Below are 17,177 nucleotides of genomic sequence, written 5' to 3' on the forward strand. Positions count from 1 at the left end.
ATCTGTGCGACAACATTTTTTGGCGCCGTTGCCGGGGACATTTTATTCTCGCCGTTTCAACGATAATCATCCTTCTCATTTCTTATCTTTTTCATCTGGCCCGGCAACGCCAACATTTTTTGGCGCCATTGCCGGGGATACTATATTCTCGGTGTTTCAACGACTTTTCATCATTCATCATTCATCTTTTTATCATTCGTTTGAGCCGGCAACGCCAACATTTTTTGGCGCCGTTGCCGGGGACAGAGTTTTTTCTGTCCTCGGTTTATTCGACATTCATCTTCTCTTTTATCATCATTCTCTCATCTCACGTTTGAGTTGGCAGATTCAACATTTTTCGGCGTCATCTCATCTTTTACACCATTCATTAGCCTGTCAAACGGCCAACATTCTTTGGCGTGTTTTGATCTTTTCATCACCTTATCTTTCGTCATATCAGCAACTTCTCTTCGATTCATTTCTTGTTTGGGTGGCGACTCCATTCCATTTCTTTTATTTTTTCCCAGGCAAGAAGCCTTCCTCATATCTGCTTGTTGGTTGATTTTTAGGATCCTAGAATTAGATTCATTGTTCAAGTGGCGACTCCACTTCTTCCATCTCTTAATTCTCTTGAGCAGAAATCTCTTTCTATCATCCATTTGATCCCTTATTATTCATCATGGATTATTCATTTAAACCATGTCATTTTACCCATAATCTCCATGATTTTCCGAAAGAGGCCATTTCTAAATTATTTAAGTTCTCAGGTGGTGATTCGGTCGCTGTTAGACAGCATTTAAACAGGTTTACTTGTGTAATGATCATATATTGTAGACTTCCTCAATATAATCATGAAGATTTCAAGATGCGTCTATTTGTCCATTCTTTAAAGGGTGATGCTTTGAACTGGTTTAATAGTTTTCCTGAAAATTCCTTCATTTCTTTGCAAGACATTGTCAATGCTTTTAAAGATAGATATGGTGATCCAAACAGCTCACCTTGTGCCCCTAAAATTATGCAAAAAAAAGAAAGTAATCTTATAAAAGGTCCAGCTGTTGACGAAAGATTTCAAGATCAGAATGTGTCATCCACCTGTACTATTGCAGATCAAGTCCATGATAGTGGAAAAGCAGGGACAAATGACAATGAAAAGGAAGATCAAAGGCAAATTATACAAGAGCTAATGATGCTGGTAAAAAATATGGAGATTAATCAAACTAATTACGTCAATGATGTGAGAACTTTATGCACCCACCTGGAAAAACGTAATAGGGAGATGGAGATCATGCAAAATCAGCATGCTAAAGAAATTGAGGCCATGAAGACTAACCATGACACAGAAATTAGATTCATGCAAAGCAAGATGTCAGGCTTAGAGGAAAATATGACGACCATGAAAGCTGATCATGATAGGGAAATTAATTTTATGCAAAACAAGTTATTAACTATGGATGAAGAAATGACTATCATGATGTTCGATCATAATAATCAGTTGGCCACCATGCAAGCAAATCATAAAGAAGAAATAAACTCCATGTAGTATTGCTTGATGAACATAAAGGAAAATAACGATAAAGTAATAAAAGATATGGAAGAAGACCATGCCAGGCAAATCAGTGCTATAAAGGTTGAACACTCTAGTCAGATGGATGCCATTAAAATACAGGTTCAAAAGTTTCAACAATGGTCAGAGGATGAGAGAAACCAGGGGACATCAACAGATCAGGAGCCTTCTCATTTGTTGCAACAAGTTCCATCTTATTATGAGGAGGTCATTGGTTCGATTGAAAGATGGTTAATTGAAGGTGATCCAGATAGACTTAAAAATGATAAAGATCAGATGCAAGATAAAGAAAGACATGTCACGCATATCTTACATACTTCATCTGATAGCTTTGAAACAGAAAGTTCCACATCATCAGTAATACAGCCTGCCACAAAGAAAAAGCGTAAGAGGAAGAAAATGAGAAGAAAATTTGATGCATCATACGGCCGCGAGCAGCTTGATTTTCGGATAGGAAAAAGTCCTACCATATGCAGAATTGGACATGGCACATCCGACAAGCAGCCGACAGATTTGCCTGAAAGCAGGCAAATGCTCAGTATACGCTATATTGAACACATCTGATGCCATGGGGCATCCTTTGTATTGTATTTCTAACCTTACTCCTTGTCATTTCAGCATTTTCATTTCGGTTTTAGGATTAGATTTGCTTTTCTAGATAGTTAATAAATGAAGAGCTTTTATCTTTCCTGTGCTTAATGTATATGATGATTTTTGGATGGACGCTACTTATATTTTGTTGTGTGTTGCATGGGTGCAGATTCTGGATTCTCACATTCCTACAGTGCAGCAACGTGTCCCCATGTAGAGCCAGATGTTGACCACTACCAGTCAACTACCCATAGCAGTACACCCCCTTTTCTTTGCAAAAAGGTAGCGCTTGATCGACATGTTCGTGCCATTCTGCAGTCATCGACAGCTTGATCAATTTATGTTGTAAACCCAGTCTGCATGTATAAATTGTAAATAATCTTAGCAGATATGAGTCATGTCTGTAAATTGTCTAAGTGGACCTAATTTTCTAAGTGATAATCTACGTCCCGGAAGGTTTTTCGTCTCACTGATCCATGATCGGCAGAGTTTTCCTTCAGCCTGACCCGAAAGCCGGGATGGATTTTGTCATTAGAATTTTAGGAGAATCCTAGTGTGTTAATCTGCTAGATTATAGTTGTGTCACAGAACTGGGTGGTTTATGAGGGTCTGTGTTAAATGGGTTTTTCCCCTTAAGATGTAAATTGTAAAAGTCATGATCTAAAGTTTCTTGAGGGTTAGAAAATGTTTTAATCCCCTCATAAGTCCTAAGCCCTAGGTCCTAGGTGATTTTTCCAAAGGCTAAGTTCGAGGATCCATTTAATTAAAAAATTAAAAAAAAAAAAAGTAATAAAATAAAATAATAAAAAATTAAAGAAAAATTATAAAATAAAGCAAAAACCCTAAAAATAATAAAATAATAATATTTTGAGTATATAAATGCAAATTTTCATTTTTTAATGAATTAACTAATTCAACGAATGAGATTAAGAGATATCTTGATTCGCATTGACGGTCGAGATCATTTCGACATGGATCACTCGAACTAGCCGTTGGGATCATTTCCTTTAAGTAGGGTGCTAGGGGTCATTTTCAAAGAATAAGATCTGTGAGTCTTGCGCTGAAGAAGCTCTCTTGTAGTTCATTTTTTTTGTGCAATAAAGAAGACTTTGGTGTTAAAAATCTTGCTGGTGTTACTCTTCTGAAAATGTTGTAAGATTGTTCTATTTGTTCTGCATAATTTTATTTTCAGCCATTAATGATAGCTTAATGAAGATTGATCTAGGCACAGGTATCTTGTCTGATCTTTGGGGTTTGAATGATAGTTTAGATTCTGAAATATATTGGCAGGTATCTCCATTTGATCGGGGTTTCACTATTGTTTTCTCCTTCTATGTTGATGGTTGAATTTGAGTTGTGCAGGAAATCCTTTTTTCAGATTACCGGGCGTTAGGGGAAGTTCTCGATTGAACCAGCCAACTCCCGGGTTGTGTTTTCTAAAAGAGCCCAGCCAGTTCTTGATCCCGGGCTTATCATTCGAAATATATTTTTTATGAATGCATGCAGGGTTTTCTGAAGTATTTTACATTAAAATTAAATTCTGATAATATTACTGTGATTATTGACAAATCTGGCTACTAAGGAGCCTTAGATCTGTAAATACTGTAATTATTTAGTTGGGTTTAGGGTTTTCAGTTTTTGTTTTATGCACATATCTTTTTTGGGTGATTTTCATTCCAGATTGCAGGCACAGGGTTTTAAGAAAGAGCTTCAGGGTTGTTCCCTCATCATCATCATCCTGCTACCATCTCTTCAAAGCTGTTTCAGGCTACCTCTCTCTCTCTCATCAGCAAACGCGGCCATATACAAATGATTCTATCCATCCAAGCGATTGTCTCCACTCAGCCATGCTCTGATTTTCCAAATCTCTGTGTATTTCCTTGCTCCCATACCATTTCATGTCCAAGTCTGCAGCACTGGATCAACGCAGCAATTAACCTGCACTGAAACAATAGTGTTAATCCATCATCCTGCGTGCTGCGTCTTTCTTCCGCTGCAAATTTTTCTTCCATCGAATAACCTTCCAATGTCAAACAACAACCGTATCTGAGCAATGCTGGAGGGATTACACTTTGAATCAAAAATCTGTAAAGACACATTCTGCTGTCATTAGCCGCAGCTGCCTTGGGTCTGCATCAAACGCAGAAAGGATTTAAAGCAGAACAGCGTGGGTGAATGGTTGCTCAGGCCAGCGTTAAACTGCCTGCAATTCTGATTGATCTTGCGTTTCAAACGGGCCTTGCATTCACGTATTTCCTTCGCCATCACACCTGTACCTGCAAGCAATTTCGTCTAAGCTACTGCAGCTTGTCACTGTCTCCAGCGTAGGAGAATGAGGGTGCGTTCTGCGCGTGGGCATCAGGTGAATCTTCACGTGAACCATTTTTTTTAAGAGAACGCCAGGTAAGAAAATCCCGATTCATGGTTTACAGCAAAGGCCATTGATCAAGTCGTTCTATTCACACCATTGCGTAGAAAGCATCTTCTTTCGGTTTTCAGCGTGATCAGGTCATCGTAGTTTCAGTTTTTTTTTTTTTTGGTTAAATTTTTTTTATTTGAACAGCATAAGTCCCTTTCTATGATGCGTTTTCATTTTATAAAAATCTAAAAAAGAAATTCTATATGTTGTAGATTTTTTATTTATATTAAATTTTCATTTTCATTATTTTCTTTGACATTAGGTTATATTTTCATGTATATATATATACGTTTCACCTTTTAATTTTTTTTTTTAGTTTAACTTTTAGTTTAGCTTTTAGTTAAGTTTAATATTAGAATGGACTTTCGATTTCAATAGTTTTGTTTTAATTTAGGATTTAAATTTTTTTTTATTTAGCTTAGTTTGATAGTTTAATTAATTTTTAAAGCTTTAGACTTAGTTTAAATTGTTTTTCTTAGACTTAAATAAATTAAAAATAAATTAAAAATAAAAATAAAAAAAATAAATAAATAAATAAATAAATTAAAAAATAAATTAAAAATAAAAATAAAATAAATAAATTAAAAATCGATTTTCATTTTTTGTTTTAGATTTTATATGATGTTTAGGTTATTTAAATTTTAAGTTAGTCTAGATTTTTAGTGTTAGTTTTAGTGACTAGTTTTTTCTTTAAAAAAAAAAAAAAAATTCCTTTTAGTTAGAATTTAGAATTAGAATAATCTTTTAATTTTTTATTTTAATAGTTTGTTTTAGTTTAGGAATTAATTTTAGTTTAGTTTAATAATTTAAATTTTATTATTTGTTGAGCTTTAGTTTTTTTATTTTAAATAGTTTCATCATTTTTTAGATTTTATTAAAAAAATCATAAAAAAATTAAAATAGAAAATTTAAAAAAAAGATTTCTTTATTGGTTTAATTCATTTTCATTTAAAGGTTACAAAAAAAAAATTTGGAAACTTTTGCCAGATGCAGTCTTAGCTCGGGGATTTATCACGTTTTATTTTTTCCTACTGAGGCTAAAATTTTGATGTGGGATTAATGTTTATCATCTTTTATGTGATTTGGCATGCTTGAATGATCATATCTGGTTAGCATTTAAAATTATGTGGTTGTGTATCAAGCTTTATCTTTCGAAGTTTTAAATTGCTAGATCATCGTTAAAGCATTGTGAATTTACTGGATATCTTGCATCGTTCGAGTTATTTGATGATAAATGATTGCTCTACATGGTTTACACCTTTGCAACATTTAGTGAGTAATCATTTAAACATTAACTTCATAAGGCACTGGTCTGTTAATCTAATAAAATCTATTTAGTGCTGGTTTCCTTTCGTGTCTCCCAACCCAACTGGTTCACAGTTGGTCGTCCTTTTCTTACAGGGTCTACCCCCCTTAGCCGCGGGAGACAGGCTTAAACGGAGAGATCGGGATTAGAGTGACAGCCCCCGGTCTGAGCGTTGTCGTGACAATCTGTGCGACAACACCAGTCAACTACCACGAACAAGTAGTCATGTCCCTTCCTGGTTGTTGGTAAACCTCCCACAAAGTTCATGGAAATATTTTCTCAGGGATGAGTGGGTACAGGTAAGGGATGATATAGACCCTATTTGTTGTTACTAGGCTTGTTCGTACAACAAAGCATGCATCCTTGTATGAACCTAGCTACCTCTTCTTACATCTTCCCTACACCAAAGTGCCCTACAACCTTGGAGGTGTGAGCCCTCTCTAAGCAGTGGCAATCGCTTACTCGTAAGAACACATAGCTTATCCATCTTGTAGAGTAACCCATCCTGGAGATGGTAGTCAATGGTGATGTTGCCATCATGCACATGAATCTGACGCTACAAGTACTAAAACAACTCCTTGAAGTCCTCATCCTCTAAATATGCCTCTTTGTATACATCATGGGTGAATGTCTACATGTGCATCAAAGTCCCCAAAGTTGTGATCTTTGATGTGGGTGGCTCTGAAAGAATGTCAGCAAACTTGTTTGTGTTGCCCTTCTTTATTTGATCACTAAATGAAATTGTTGTAAAAAACCCATCCACTTGTAATGCCCGATCTATTGTAGCTTACTCTGGGCCTGTAGCTACTATAGTGGCTAGTGATCGGTGTGGATCATTGTCTCCTTTCCCATCAGATAGTGCTTCCACTTCTTCACATCTTGCACCAAAGCATAGAGCTCCTTGTCATAGCTAGGATAGTTAAGAACTACCCCATGAAATACTTTAGAATGGTAGCATATAGGCCTTCCTCCTTGCATCAAGACCGCTCCCATAGCATACCCACTTGCATCTATCTCCAATTCGAAGGATTGTTGAAAGTTTGGTAATGCCAGAATTGGTGCTTGACTGATCTTCTTCTTTAGCTCCTCAAAGGCCCTTTGCTGACCCTTTCCCCATTGGAAACACTTACCACTTGCTATTATGGCATGGAGTGGTGTTGTTATCGCTAAAAACGAGGCTATGAATTTTCTCAAGTATTGTGGTGCCCCAACGAAACTCCTAACTTCAGAAACATTAGTAGGCACCGGCCATTTCATAATGGACTCCATCATGGCAAGATCTATCTTTATCTCTCCTCCACCTATCACATACCCCAGATACACCAACAACTGTTGTACAAGCTCACACTTCTTGAGATTTTCTAGCAATTGTTACTTCTTTAACATCTCCAACACTTGCATCAAATGTGAGATGTGTTCCTCCCAGGTAGCATTGTATACCAATATATCATCCAAACAGACAATAACAAATGAATCTATAAAGGGGCGCAATGCATCATTCATTAATCTCATAAACGCAATCGGTGCATTACATAGGGAAAATGGCATGATTAACTACTCATACAAACCTTGCCAGCTTTTGAAGGTGGTCTTCTAGGTATCCTCTTCTCTGCCTCGAACCTGGTGATATCCATACTTGAAGTCCAGGTTGGTGAAGCATTTCACTTGCTACAACTGATCCAACAAATCATCTATCATGGGCAGGGGGTAACTGTTCTTAAGCGTGATTTTGTTGAACACCCTGTAATCTATACACATCTGCCAAGTCTCATCCTTCCCCGGTACAATGATGATGGGTGACCCACATGGTGACGTACTCAGTGGAAGGACACCCTGTTCCAATAACTATTGCAAATGTTTCTTCACCTCACTTGCTTCTATAATAGACTGCCTATACATCCCAATGTTTGGAAATGGGGAGTCTGACAATAGTTGGATCTTGTGCTCCACTTCCCTCTTAGGTGGTAACCCTTTAGGCTCCTGAAACACATCCCTATATGAATGTAGCAACTCTTCCAATTGTTGTTTTTGTTTCTTAGTACACCCGTCCAAGGATTCCTTTCCTTTTACTAACTCTTCTACAGATTGACCTTCTCTTAAAAGTAGTAAAACATACTTCTTGCTGGAACTGATCAATTTCTTGATTAGTTGGCACTTGCGAGCAAAAAAATTGACTTTCCTTTGCGTGTGTTGATGGTGAACAATTTTCCATCCTTGCGGAGTCGGTACTAGTTGGCTCTCCACATGAATACGTAATCTCACATGTACATGTAGGGACTTCCAAACACCACTTCGCATACATCAAGGGAAACCACATCTAGTTCCACTTCACTAATAAAATCAGCACTAATAGCAAATCTAACTTTGCATTATTTCGTTACCTTTAACTTTGCATCCTTATTTACCCATCCCAACGGATATGGGCTTGGATGATCATGAACTTCCAATCCAAATTTCTTGACCAGCTCTACTGCAATGAGATTTGTCGGCAATCCTTAGTCAAACAAAGCATCAACCTTTTTCTTCTTGATTTGTATTCCTAGTGTGGAAGAGTTTGGTCATTTGTTTCTCTTCCTGTTGTTGAAGGCTACTCAGATTCACCTCCTTGTGCATTGACGTACAAACAATCTTCTCTTCCACATTTGAGCTACTTTCAACTTGGTTGCTTGAATAAGTGGCTATGAGATTCTTCTTCTTCTTGTATTTATTTTTGTTCTACGGGTTAAGCTCTGGATGCAACTTCCGGCATTTCTCCTTTGTATGGTTGTCAATGTTCCAATGGTTGCAATGGTTACTGGGATCTTTGCACTAGTGTGTTGTAGATGTCGTCTTATTATATTTTCTCGCTTTCAACTTTTTCTTCCCCTCCTTAGAAGCATCTCGGTGCTCCTTCTGCTTTGTCCACTTGATTGTCCTTTCTTCAGGCCTATGTTCTCCAGGCACTGTGCCTGTACACAAGCCTCATCCACCGATCTAGGCTTGAACAACATCACTTGCTTCCACAGATGGTTGTGTAGACCCCCCAAATACTTGAGGAGTACATTTGGTTTCTTTGGGGAGATAGTCAGCATTATGGCAATCTTTCTGAAGTTTGGGGTGTACTTTTGTACACTCTACCTCTGCTTCTTCTTGAAGTAGTGCCACCAGATCCATTAGTCCTCTACATACCCAATAGGGTAAAATTGTGATTTTATGATGGTTTTAAAGTCCTCCCACTTAGTCACTGGAGGATCTCCCTCCAACCTCAAGGTCTCTATGTGGCTTTCCCACCAAGTTATGGCATGGCCCTCTAATTTCAGTCGCGCAAATGAAATCTTTTGTTCCTCCTCTATATCATGAACACCGAAATACACTTCTAGTTTCTGCAACCAGTGATTTAGCTTCAAACTTCAAAGCATCAATATCGCCTTTGTACGACTTGATATCAAACTTTGCTTCCATTTTGAATAGGGACTGTGAATGATTCACGACAATCGAACTAGGTTGATCTTTTACGAGTCCTTTCTTTCACTGGTTCTCTGTTTCTTCTGTATCTTTTAATCTACCCTCTGATCTATGCTCTGCGTTGGAACCCCACATCTTCCAAGAGTATCCCAAGCTTATTATTTAGGGCTGACATGAGGAGATTCAAATTATGGCTTATATTTGTGACTTGTGCTTCCAGCGGTGAAAACCTCTCCTTTACAGGATCAATAGTGTTATTCACAAATTCGTCAACCATGATTAGGGTTTTACGAGTTTTGGCTCGGCTAATCGAGATCCCCTACAAATCTCCACAACATACCCAAAGAAACATGCTCTGATACCAATATGATCCGTACACTGCCATGGATATTCCACTGGATAGTTCATCACAACAAATCTAATAAAATTATATTTAAAAATCCAAAATCTACACTTCTACAATTTTATTTCTCTTTAGATTTCTAGATCTATAGATTATTGTTAATTGTGTATGCATACAAATTAAAATTATGGAGAAAATAGAGAACAATGAAATAAAAACTCGCAGACACATTTGACATAAGATATGGCCTGGGAAACCCTTTCAGGAGAAAAACCCTGTTGGAAGGTGTGGTTGCTCTACTCTCTTTCTTTGAATAGAAAATGGTTGCAAGTACAAAGAAGTATGGCTTGTGGCCCGTGGGCTACTACATTGCACAAATCTTCTTTGTTTCCTCTATCTCTTGTCCCCCACGACTATTTTGCTCATCTATGAAACAAATGCACTCAAAAATAATGGAACCCTTTTTCCTCCTAGTGGCCTGATTATAACATAGTATGATAGCCAACTAGTGGTTACGTTGACTACCTCAACTCTTAACAAGAGCTACAATATAGACTCTTCTAGAGTCTTCTTCATCATAATCACGTGGATAGCCCATTTTTCATGAATGATGGGGGATGGCGTGGCATCCTCTCAAATTATGGAGGTGAAAACAAGAAAATCAACTTCTGAGTGGCATAACTTTTGCATATGGACTCTGATTGATGTGATTCTTGTGTCGTTGAAAAGGTGTCTATGTGTAGAATATGAAAACAAAGTGCAGCACTTGAGAAACAAAGTTTTACCCACAAAAAAATGTCGTTTGATGCCTCAAAATGCTTCCGTAAGATTTTATACCTCAATTTGCCAAACTAGGTCCCACCAATGAAAATGGTCTTGTGAGTTGATTCCTCCAGTTTTTCCACTCTGAAAGCATAGAGATGGATGGAAACCAATATAATAATCCAATCTGGATCAATCTTTGACGACCCTAGATCTATGCTCAAAATATTAATATCCTCTAACAAACTATAGAGGACCAAGTCAACAACAATATAATATGGTGGACTAATGCCACGTGTACAATATAATACAATAGATGCATCAACAAATTGGAGACCCTCCTCAAATGGTGAGGTAAGCATCATCAAAGTACGACAAACTCCCTCCTCTATGAGGTCCTCATCAGAAGACAACAATATGGCCTTAATATGCTCCAACAACCTCCACACATGTGGATCCAAGAAAAATAGGAGGGTCATCCCCTCAAATTACTCCCAAGTGCTCAAAAATCTAATAGGTGTGAGCTAGACATCCCAAAGGTGAGTGGATCGCTCAAAATGCTCAAACAACTTCATAAATGATGCTAAGTGAGTGGAACAAAAGGCATGTGTGGCTCCAATTGCAAAAATTGTCAATGGTCCAATAGTACACAACTCTCGAAGCTGAGATGCAACTCCTAATGTAGGTATATTGATCCCAATGCAAAAGTGCCTACCTATATTTATGAGTCATGACTCAACATATGTGTCATTAAGTGATGAAATATTAAGTGGCATCCTTTAATTTCTTAATGACTCATTTAACTTTATCATTTCCTATGTTTAACCATGGTGGGGACAACATTAGACTCTATTACATGTCACGACTCCTAAGACCAAGAAATATTTCATATGATGAATGTGATGTTAAGGGAAAGGAAACTTTACGAGTCCACCCTCATAGCCACATGGGGGTCTCCCTCTAACTTTCAAGAACTAGAGTTTACAATAATCATCCACATGAATGCTTTTAGGGATGGAGTATTGTGCATTGAGTTACCATTCCTTGAGCCCCTTTTTCTTACTATCCCACTTTTTGCCTTTTTCTTTATTTGTTTGGTCCATTTATTTAGGCTTAGCAATATTTAAGCATGGGACTTGGGATATTGACTTTATTACAAGGTGGCATCATTCAAGCTTTTTATTTGAAGTTTTACTACATCAACCTCAAGACTTTAACTCTTTTGACTTTAGATAGTCTTTCATACACGAGATTATTTCAGTGTTCCACGGGGACACGCTCCCCCATGCTCCCGGGATGGGGAAACTCTTGGGGAAACGTTTCCCCACGTCCCCTTTTTGGGGAAACTCCGGGGGGACTTTTTTTTGGTGAAGAAAACGTCCCCCACATCCCCCCAATTTTTTTTGCTAATAACAATTAAAAACATAAAGAAATTTTAAAAATTACAAATTTTAACATAATTAAAAAAACGAAAATAAAAACCAAAGGATAAATTAAAACTCTAAAACATAATCATTCACACCTCTCGTTCATTTTTCATTAACCCTACGATTTACCTTTCTGCCTGACATTTTCCTTTTGCTGCCACTCAACATTTTACCTTCCCCCTCAAGATTATCTTGTTGTCATCACTTGACATTTTCCATTTGCAATTTGTTGTGATTCAAATTTACCATCGACCAAGGGCCTGAGACATTTGGAATTGCCATCTTCATTTTGTGACTTGGAGTTGCCGGATTGGAGCTACGATTTATTATTTAGTACTTTCTGAGAAATTTGCTAGTATTTCATTGCTTTCTATGTTTACTTTTAGTTTAGTATTCTATGGCTATTTTAGATTTCAACATAATGTCATTGTCATATAATGAATTTACTTTTCGATGTGCATTGTGTAATTTCAATTGTCAAATGATAATTTAATTTAGATGTACCTTGCATAATATTAGTGCCCATTGCCAAATGATGAATTTAGATGGAACATTGCACAATGTCAAATGATGGATTCAATTTAGTAATTTAGTAATTTAGATGTACATTTCATAATTATTAAGATTTACTATTTACTAACTTAGTTATTGACATATTGTTGGGACTTTATTTTTTATTTTTATAATTTTTATGACTCTAACGTCCCCCCGTTCCCCTGAAATTTCCCTAAATTTTGGGGTTTCTTATATACGTCTGCCTTGTGCATATCCCTACTCCCGTGTTTCCCCGTCCCGGAAACTCAATGGAACAATGGATTATTTTTCTTTAGACCCTAATATATAACATATGATAAGTCAACCATGAGTGGGAAGATGATGAATGCGCATGGAAGTGATGGGGAAGTTGAATAGTGTAAAATATGGATAGGGGATATGGACACGCTACACCTCCCTAGCTCTCTAGTAATATAACTTGACTTAAAATATGGCAACACTTATCTAAAGGGAAATTATGACCACAGTACAACGAAGAAAACAACAACAATGGAGTGCTCTCATCATCTGTCCATGATCATCCCTCTATTAAAAACCAACTGTGCCATGCTGGTGATCATCATGAAGCCATCAAGTCTAGGCATATCCAATATGTAAGAAATATCATCACGCAACAAGATATCTAAGATATGCGCTCTAAACGAGCGCTTTGAAATGCTCACAAGTGTGAATTTGGAACGTCATGCCACTGGAAGAGCAATGTTCATCTTGAAACTCTTTGTCAATGTGATGAAAATCACATGCTTACTCTCATATATTATGAGGGTTAATGCTAGGGATGCCATCTATGAATGTGGGGAAGCATCACTTGGGTTTCCCTCAAAAAAAGAATAAATGATACAATGGTAACACAATCTAAACAATGTAGTCTTCATCATGAATGGGTTATAACTTATAATTGCCACATAAATGAATAGAATTTAAGGTTTTGTGTGAAATATTGCACACAAATTCCCTGATAAAAATTGTGAAATGTTGAGGAAGTATTCCATGATAAATGTAATTAATGACTAATGGGTAGAAGGAGATGACCATTGCTACGCCACCATTCCACATTGTCATAGTGAAAGTTACTAAATAGGGAATAGTTGTGCAACATTCTAGTTCTCTTATTGAGACCCTACTCTTAATTTCTATCCATCTTCATTTTTCAAACTACATATCAATGAACATTATGATATCGCCTTCATAATTCCAATAAATAAGCAATATAAATTAGAGGATTTGTGGTGCACCAATGTTATAATATCATGTTCCATGTATGGCATACTTAAAACAAATCTTCCAAAACTCAAGGAATGTGAATTAAGAAGGACATAATATAACATCATTGCTTAGTATGTGTCATAAATCATGATAGAACAAACCCAATTTGAACAAAGTGTATTGATTATCTTCTTCCATTGTACAAATATTATTTAATGAAAAAAACCAACCAAATGTTATCACTCCCCATTTGTTGAATTTCCCTCTTCTTTCACTTAGTGAATATTTAACTTATGCATTGCACCTACAATTTGACATTGTGATTCATAACTTTTGGAAAATAATTTTGAGTATGTATGCAGAGTCAAAACCAAAAAGGGAAAGAAAAAGGGAATAGATCCAATGAAAGGAGAAGATGGTAAATGTTATGTACCTTCATCTAGAGACTCTTGACGACTTCTCATAGGAGTCATCATCAACTGCAATGAAAATTTATAAACTCGACTCAGAAGGAGCCTATTAGTACAAATTGATTCCTAGGATATTAGGAAAAATATCAAGAAAACATAGAATTCTATAATTTCTTTACGTGTCTTCATTTGTATATACTATATAGCAAAGCATGCTTAAGAGTTAAAAGTGTAATAAAAGAGGAGACAAAAAACAGTGGTCAATTATTTTACAAGCCTCATCGTTTTGTGAAACATTTTGTTGTTTAACTAATTGTGTGTGTGTGTGTTTTTGCATGCATGTGTGTATGTGATTAACATTTTCCATTTCCCATGGTTGCAAATTTATAGATATGGCAACGAGAAAATGCTTCTCCAAACATGATTTACAAGTATGAGAGCACATAAAGCAATAATAATGAGTGCAAAAATCAGAATTCTTTTGTTATTAAAGGACAACAATTTCAATATGGACAACGTGATGACCAAAATGGAGGTACAAAGCCTAACACTTGCAATGACACCTCAAAAAAGGGGCCCTCTTTATACTCACAAAGACTACCTAAAAAAAATGATTGATGGTACACACTAGATTGTCCTATATGACTTAACTCTTCACTCAACCCCTGCCACTTATCAACACGCCCCCCTCCCCCCAATTACTTTTTCTATCAGGAAAATATTGTTCTTTATTTTATTGATAGAAACACAAGGATTCTACCTTGATTACATTTCCCTGGTCACATGTCACACCCATCCCCCCATCTCATTCCCTCCTAAGAAAGTCATGCCTACATTTTATTAATAAAAGCATGGAGTTTCTAACATTCATTACATCATATATCATAAGCATTGCTTAATGAAATGTTCACAACCAATGAGGCATCTACTAATGAGCACTCGTTTATTCCACCACATCGCCATTTTATTTAGCTAGGGAAAAACCAAGGTATTATAACCTTGCACTCTTAGACATAGTAGCAACCTTGGCCTTGGGTACAATGTCATTCTTCAAACAAATATCGATACTACTAATGAAAATAGTCCATCCCACTTCTCATGTCCTTAGGGTTGTTATGCATCCATGAGACCTTTACCTATGTAATGCACAAGCTCCAAAGCACTACAATCTTCTTGTTAAAGAAGTGTAAAGGTCCTATCTAGAACTCTTCCTCTAGTTCAGCTTAAACCAAAGACCAATCAATAACATGATTAGGATTAGGCCAGTACTTCTTCAACAAAAAAACATGATATACAAGATGCACTCTAACACTAGGTGGAACTGCAACACTATAAGTAATCGACCCAGAAGTCTCCAAATCTCAACTAGTCCATAATATCTCGATGATAATTGAGAGAAAATTCCAAGCTTCAAAGTGGTCTTCTTGGTATTCACCTTAGAGAACACATGTTTCCCACCTAAGATTTCCTTTTAGTATTCTTTGAGCATCTACATAGCTCTTTTGATGATTGAGTCACCTTTAATTGTTGCTTGATTTTTACATGTTCCGCTATATCCTTGGGTATATCTAGCCCAACCAAAACTCTATTGGCTAGATCATGCAATTCAAGGGATGTCACATCTCCTCCTATACATTGCTTAAAAAAAAATCCAATTCAAGGGATGTTACATCTCCTCCCATACATCACATTGCATTTTGACCAAGAAACCAATAACAATTGTGAACTAATGGTTCTCAAATTGGCTAGCATTAGCTTCCGATGTATCTCGACATCAATTTTTTGATGATTCAATGTTCGTTATAAAATGGATGCGCGATGAAATTGCTCTTAGTAATTTCACCTTACAACTTTTGTATGATGAAGTACATCATCTTCTCACAAAATTTTGACATATTTGTCTTCTATTACAGGGCAAGATTGCAAAGTGGGAACGTTTTTTTGGAGTGGGAGCATCAGGAGCATTATTTACCAAAACTCCTAGAGAACAATTCATCTTAGAATCTTGTGTGTCTGTATGTATTCACCAAAAAACTTCTAGAATACCAAATTAGTTGCATAATATATGAAAACATGCATATTTGTACATCAATGAAGATAGAAATGGCATTCGTAGTACATTAATGATTAATTATCTGAGCATCAACTCCCTAGAATCTATTAATTGCAAACAAACATAAAAAGTTTTAAGCCATATGATAGAAAGAAGACCATTAACTAAAGAATGGAATAGGTTATCTAGTAATCGTCAAAGATAGCATGACCAAATAGTTATATCTACAATTATTAGGCCATCTATACACTGAAATATGAAGAGGAAAAGGTCTAAAACAATAAACTGAGCTAGTTGCTAAACACCTCTCTACAAAAGAAGTGTTCACCAACTGCGAAAGCAATCATGACGTCAAATGTTGTGGTCACAGGGTAGCACTACCATGCATATTCGACCACTCCTTGACAAGCAAAGTTCCACCATCACCTATATCAAGATCCTCATCATTAGTATCATCCTTCATTATTTTCCTCTTGTCTAGCCTTTGCCTTCACCTCGATCCTCTAGGGACATCAGTTAACATCAACCAATTTTAATGAAACTGCCTAATCAATGTTCAAAATTCAAGATGCTTACAGATTAGGGTTGATTTCTCTTACTTGATAATTACTTGTGAATGTTTGTTGCCTTTTTATTTCTTTTTATTATGTTTTCTTCATCAAGCAATCACCAAAATATAAAACATGAATATCACAAGAGACAAAGAACACAAAGATGTAGGCTCCAAGCCAGAGCAAAACCCCACAAGGGGGAAAACCAAAAAAAATCCTCTTCTTAGAGAATAAGATCAAAGTGAGATATCCAAAACCCAAGACCAAGACCAAGGCTGCCACAAAGACCCAAGTCAACCCTCCTCCAAGCCATCTCCAACAAGTCATAGTCATCAAAAGTCAACACTAGTCAAATCTCTGAATTTTGGCCAATCCCTGAAATTTCGGCCTTGTGACAGCCTCAGAAAAATTGCAGAAGAGCTCGCACATGTGAACAAATTTAGGGCAAAAATCAAATCTTTTTCTCTCTCCTTTGGCCTCCTCTCTCCTTTGACTTTATTGGTTTTCCTTCCTCTTCTTGCACATAAATCGAGTGATTGAGTGAGTGATCAAATGAGGTCGAACTGC

At 36.6% G+C, this 17,177-nt stretch overlaps 1 protein-coding gene across 4 annotated transcripts in view; it reads right to left on the bottom strand.

Annotated features, from left to right (window-relative positions):
* Positions 1–17,177, bottom strand: part of LOC149238661 (uncharacterized) — a 505,729-nt gene that overhangs the window by 397,103 nt on the left and 91,449 nt on the right. Inside the window, exon 3 of one of the 4 annotated variants that reach the window (XM_089367019.1) lies at positions 14,030–14,075. The exons of the other annotated variants lie outside the window; for them this stretch is intronic. Within the exon in view, the coding sequence (XP_089223145.1) occupies positions 14,030–14,075 (46 nt within the window). The remainder of the gene's footprint in view (positions 1–14,029; positions 14,076–17,177) is intronic. 4 annotated transcript variants of the gene reach the window in all.

The sequence above is a fragment of the Pinus tabuliformis genome, chromosome 8 (assembly GCF_031772625.1).
Source record: "Pinus tabuliformis cultivar Carrire ecotype Pingquan chromosome 8, CPIR1, whole genome shotgun sequence".
Taxonomy (NCBI): domain Eukaryota; kingdom Viridiplantae; phylum Streptophyta; class Pinopsida; order Pinales; family Pinaceae; genus Pinus; species Pinus tabuliformis.